A 6,000-nucleotide genomic window follows, 5' to 3' on the forward strand; every position below is an offset into this window, starting at 1 on the left:
TTTACCGCATGCCTTTGGTAAGTGTCGGAGTGAGAAGAGGTTTTAAACTATTTAGCGCATGCTTACTTTTACCGCATGCCTTTGGTAAGTGTCGGAGTGAGAAGAGGTTTTAAAATAATTAGCGCAATCTTACTTTTACCGCATTCCTTTGGTAAGTGTCGGAGTGAGAAGAGGTTTTAAACTAGCGCATGCTTACTTTTACCGCATGCCTTTGGTAAGTGTCGGAGTGAGAAGAGGTTTTAAACTATTTAGCGCATGCTTACTTTTACCGCATGCCTTTGGTAAGTGTCGGAGTGAGAAGAGGTTTTAAAATAATTAGCGCAATCTTACTTTTACCGCATTCCTTTGGTAAGTGTCGGAGTGAGAAGAGGTTTTAAATTAATTAGCGCAATCTTACTTTTACCGCATTCCTTTGGTAAGTGTCGGAGTGAGAAGAGGTTTTAAATTAATTAGCGCAATCTTACTTTTACCGCATGCCTTTGGTAAGTGTCGGAGTGAGAAGAGGTTTTAAAATAATTAGCGCAATCTTACTTTTACCGCATTCCTTTGGTAAGTGTCGGAGTGAGAAGAGGTTTTAAACTAGCGCATGCTTACTTTTACCGCATGCCTTTGGTAAGTGTCGGAGTGAGAAGAGGTTTTAAACTATTTAGCGCATGCTTACTTTTACCGCATGCCTTTGGTAAGTGTCGGAGTGAGAAGAGGTTTTAAAATAATTAGCGCAATCTTACTTTTACCGCATTCCTTTGGTAAGTGTCGGAGTGAGAAGAGGTTTTAAACTAGCGCATGCTTACTTTTACCGCATGCCTTTGGTAAGTGTCGGAGTGAGAAGAGGTTTTAAACTATTTAGCGCATGCTTACTTTTACCGCATGCCTTTGGTAAGTGTCGGAGTGAGAAGAGGTTTTAAAATAATTAGCGCAATCTTACTTTTACCGCATTCCTTTGGTAAGTGTCGGAGTGAGAAGAGGTTTTAAACTAGCGCATGCTTACTTTTACCGCATGCCTTTGGTAAGTGTCGGAGTGAGAAGAGGTTTTAAACTATTTAGCGCATGCTTACTTTTACCGCATGCCTTTGGTAAGTGTCGGAGTGAGAAGAGGTTTTAAAATAATTAGCGCAATCTTACTTTTACCGCATTCCTTTGGTAAGTGTCGGAGTGAGAAGAGGTTTTAAATTAATTAGCGCAATCTTACTTTTACCGCATTCCTTTGGTAAGTGTCGGAGTGAGAAGAGGTTTTAAATTAATTAGCGCAATCTTACTTTTACCGCATTCCTTTGGTAAGTGTCGGAGTGAAAAGAGGTTTTAAATTAATTAGAGCCCCGGCGGCAATTCAAGGAAATACAGTATATTTATATAGCGCTTTTTCTCTAGTGACTCAAAGTGCTTTACATTGAGAAAACCCATTGTAGATCTAAACTACATTTACAACACCGTGGGTGACACTGGGTAAAAGGTGGGTGAAGAGTCTTGCCCAAGGACACAAGGGCAGTGAGTAGGATGGCGGAAGTTGCATTCTATTCAGCCGCTCTACCATCTGAGCCACGCCGGCCCAAAAGTAAGACAAAGAGATGTTTCATCCATTGGTTTGAGCAGTTTTCTCGTTCAAGCCTCTCTCCAATCTGACCTGAGAAGAGAATTTGTTGGATTTGGAGGCCAAACAGTCATGTTTGTCCTCTGTTGCGGTCCTGCAGGAGCCCCACCAAGCGAGGCCCTCCCACCTACACCGAGCACATCACCAAGCGCTTGACCTCGGGGCCCGGCAGCCATGACGGTCTGCATCGAGAGCCCAGCACGCCTCACCGCTACCGGGAGGGACGCACCGAGTTCAGACGGGACAAGTCTCCGGCCCGCCCCTTGGACAGAGAGAAGTCGCCCGGCCGAGTGCTGGACAGCCGCAGAGAGAGGTCTCCCGGGAGGTTCGGGGACAGCAACCGACTCCATGCTGGTTCTGTGCGGACACAGCTGGCGCCGGTGAACAAGGTACTGTTTGGATGAAGGCAACTCCAATGGTAACACTTTAGTATGGGGAACATGTTCACCATTAAGTAGTTGCTTATTAACATGCAAATTAGTAACATATTGGCTCTTAATTAGTCATTATTAAGTATGCTTTATCCTGCATGGTCTTATTATACAAGCAGTAAGCCATTAATGAAGAGTCTTCCCTCAATAACCTCACTATTATTGCTTATAGGGCTGGGCGATGTGTCTTTTTTTAATATCTCGATATTTTTAGACCATGTCGAGATACACCATCTACAAACCCCGTTTCCATATGAGTTGGGAAATTGTGTTAGATGTAAATATAAACAGAATACAATGATTTGCAAATCCTTTTCAACCCATATTCAGTTGAATGCACTATATCGAGTATATCAATATATCACCCAGTCCTAATTGCTTATTAGAAACCCTCAATCAATGTCAATCAATCAATGTTTACTTATATAGCCCTAAATCACTAGTGTCTCAAAGGGCTGCACAAACCACCACGACATCCTCGGTAGGCCCACATAAGGGCAAGGAAAACTCACACCCAGTGGGACGTCGGTGACAATGATGACTATGAGAACCTTGGAGAGGAGGAAAGCAATGGATGTCGAGCGGTTCTAACATGATACTGTGAAAGTTCAATCCACAATGGATCCAACACAGTCGCGAGAGTCCAGTCCAAAGCGGATCCAACACAGCAGCGAGAGTGCCGTTCACAGCGGAGCCAGCAGGAAACCATCCCAAGCGGATGGTTTCCAACCCTAACCCTTATACATTCCCCTAGTGTCCAAATAACTCTAACTTTGGTCTTTGTTCCTTAGAATATGTTCCCCATACTACAGTGTTACCATTCAAATATATGATTGAATCTTAGCTTTGTGTTTTAGCTGACCAAGCAAATTAGAGTAATACTGTATCTAATTCAGTGTTTATAATGTTATATCTAGCTATTAAGTCATTTATTTTTTACAATATGCCAATAAAAAAATTGTCGGTAGGAAAATGTTCCCGACAGACAGACCAAGGGAGCCCCCAGCTGTCCTGTCTTCTTAATCCTAGGAGGAGGAAGGAGCCCACTAAGAAGAGTGTGAGCAGCTGAACAATCAGTCAATAATAATCAATCAATCAATCAATCAATGTTCACTTATATAGCCCTAAATCACTAGTGTCTCAAAGGGCTGCACAAACCACCACGACATCCTCGGTAGGCCCACATAAGGGCAAGGAAAACTCACATGAATGTAAAACATCCAATAATCCATTAACATCATAATTGGCATGATTTGATTGCATTGCCTAAACAATTAATAAATGATTAATAAAGATAGGTTCCAACATATTATGCCATCTAGTTTTGTATGGTGACTTAATATAAAAGTTTAATGTTAGTGCGGCCCGCGAGTTTTATATGAATGCCGCTTGACAGCGTTGTGTGCGAAGACGAAGGAGTCTACCAATCACGGTGTGGTATGTGGCTCTCGAGGGCCGAACATTGACGCCACTTGCGTGATGCAAGCAGAGAAAAGTTTTGCCGCTTTTCCACTAGACGTGTACACGCTATTCCTCCTTCCCTCACTCGCCTGCCTGCTCGCTCTCTCTGTCATTGTGTGTGTGTCTCTCTCTCTCTTGCTCCCTCCCCCGGCGCCGGGAAGACAAGGGACCCGGTAGCTTCCGAAGCACTCCGCCGAAGGACCGAGCGACAATACAAAACTGTGGTGCACTGGACCCCAGCGCTGATACTCCGACAGAGCGTCGCTGGGCGAATCTGACGTGTAACACGTTATTCGTGATGTTAGCCCGTTCGGGGCTAATTGTGCTACCGTAACTTGAAAACTCCCCCCACCCCCCCGCCGTTTGCTCCAGACCGAGACAATTTTTGTTATTTGGCTTCACGGTGGCAGAAGGGTTAGTGCGTCTGCCGCTATACTGGGGTGGTATAGCTTGGTTGGTAGAGTGGTCGGACCAGCAACTTGAGGGTTGCAGGTTCGATTCCCGCTTCTGCCCTCCTAGTCACTGCCATTGTGTCCTTGGGCAAGACACTTTACCCACCTGCTCCCAGTGCTACCCACACTGGTTTAAAATGTCACTTAAATATTAGGTTTCACTATGTAAAGCGCTTTGAGTCACTTGAGAAAAAGCGCTATATAAATATAATTCACACACACACACAATACGAAGGTCCTGCAGTCTTGGGTTCAATCCCAGGCTCGGGATCTTTCTGTGTGGAGTTTGCATGTTCTCCCTGTGAATGCGTGGGTTCCCTCCGGGTACTCCGGCTTCCTCCCACTTCCAAAGACATGCACCTGGGGATAGGTTGATTGGCAACACTAAATTGGCCCTAGTGTGTGAATGTGAGTGTGAATGTTGTCTGTCTATCTGTGTTGGCCCTGTGATGAGGTGGCGACTTGTCCAGGTTGTACACCGCCTTCCGCCTCATTGCAGCTGAGATAGGCGCCAGCGCCTCCCACGACCCCAAAAGGGAATAAGCAGTAGAAAATGGATGGATGGAGGGCTCCAAAACGGCTATTTCAACGTTCTGGGTTGCCTACCCCTGCATTAGTGGAAAAGCGGCAAATGAGTGAAAGCGACAGAAACGTTGCCATGGAGACAAGGGTTTTTTTTACGGGTTTTCACACCGCGACACCTGTCCGATAACCTGGACCAATTCAAACCGTTATGTTTTTTTTTATTGTTTAATTTGCATTGCCTCACGTTACTTAATTATCATTTTGTTTCATTTATATTTTAATTTTGTGTTGAAAATAAAAATAAAGAAGTTTAAAAATATTTTTTTTAAAGAAATATTTTCTTGAGGCCCAGCCTCACCCAGACTCTGCAGCCAGTGGCTCCCAGGTATGTTGAGTTTGAGACCCCTGGTCTAAAATATTGACAATGTATTTCCCCCCTTCTTGTGGTTTTGCAGGTGTGGGATCAGTCATCAGTGTGAGAGGTCGCTCCTCGTGAAAAGGCCAGTAGTGACTTATTGCTCGACCGTCAGCCATCTCGCCTGACACGGTGCGACCATCCTCATTCCACCACACCGACCCAACACGTGCTTCTGGGGCGTGGGGGGGCAATGCCAGTCTTACGCTAGATGGGAATAAATGTACATAACGCAGCCAAAAGTTTTTATAAAAGGGAAAAGTCGGCCAGTAAAGCCATGTCTATTTTTTTTTAGACTTTCTAAACGTTGGAAAATGACGAGATTGCTTTTACGGCCACGAGGGAGGCGGCACTTTGCACACGAAGTCGGATGTGAACAGGATTTTTTTTTTCTTTGCCAAATCTACTTTCTATAAAGTCGTTTTTTTTCTTTTTCTTCTTGACAGCTGTTTTCTTTGTAGAAGACTTCTAACAACGTTGTCGTTTCTAGAGTGCAGCTTGCTCCGATTAGTCCGCCGCTTCTGATACACGCGTCCCGTGTCCGTGCTGTGAGGTCCAAGTCCAGTAGATGTCACAGGTCAGTTCCGGTGTTGTTTCTTTCCAGACCGCCTCCAGACGTCACATCAGCCAGCATGGCGCTTTTTGGGTCTTGGTTCTTTCTCTTGGTCGTTATTTTCTTGTCGCTGAAGATTTGCATTCAATAAAAGGTCATGTTAACCTTAAAAAGATGTTTGTTTGTTTTTTCAGACGGGAGAAACCAGAGGTTGGTCCTGCAAGTCTTTTCAGTTCTGGTAGCAGGATTCCAGTAGTTTGTTATTGGCAGAATAAAAAAATGGTAAATAAATGGTAAATGGGTTATACAAACCCCGTTTCCATATGAGTTGGGAAATTGTGTTAGATGTAAATATAAACGGAATACAATGATTTGCAAACCCATATTCAGTTGAATGCACTACAGAGACAAGATATTTGATGTTCAAACTCATAAACTTTATTTTTTTGCAAATAATAATTAACTTAGAATTTCATGGCTGCAACACATGCCAAAGTAGTTGGGAAAGGGCATGTTCACCACTGTGTTACATCACCTTTTCTTTTAACAACACTCAATAAACTTTTGGGAACTGA

The 6,000-nt window shown here is 44.0% G+C and overlaps 1 protein-coding gene across 2 annotated transcripts in view; it reads left to right on the top strand.

Annotated features, from left to right (window-relative positions):
- LOC133556752 (citron rho-interacting kinase) overlaps positions 1 to 5,733 on the top strand; it is a 152,570-nt gene extending 146,837 nt beyond the window's left edge. The window contains exons 39-40 of one of the 2 annotated variants that reach the window (XM_061906997.1): positions 1,689 to 1,977; positions 4,913 to 5,733. In XM_061906997.1, the coding sequence (XP_061762981.1) occupies positions 1,689 to 1,977; positions 4,913 to 4,936 (313 nt within the window). In that variant the 3' untranslated portion in view covers positions 4,937 to 5,733. The remainder of the gene's footprint in view (positions 1 to 1,688; positions 1,978 to 4,912) is intronic. The other variant, XM_061906998.1, reaches the window with a different exon arrangement.
- Positions 5,734 to 6,000: the final 267 nt, after the last annotated feature.

This window comes from Nerophis ophidion, linkage group LG07 (assembly GCF_033978795.1).
Source record: "Nerophis ophidion isolate RoL-2023_Sa linkage group LG07, RoL_Noph_v1.0, whole genome shotgun sequence".
NCBI classification, from domain to species: Eukaryota; Metazoa; Chordata; class Actinopteri; order Syngnathiformes; family Syngnathidae; genus Nerophis; species Nerophis ophidion.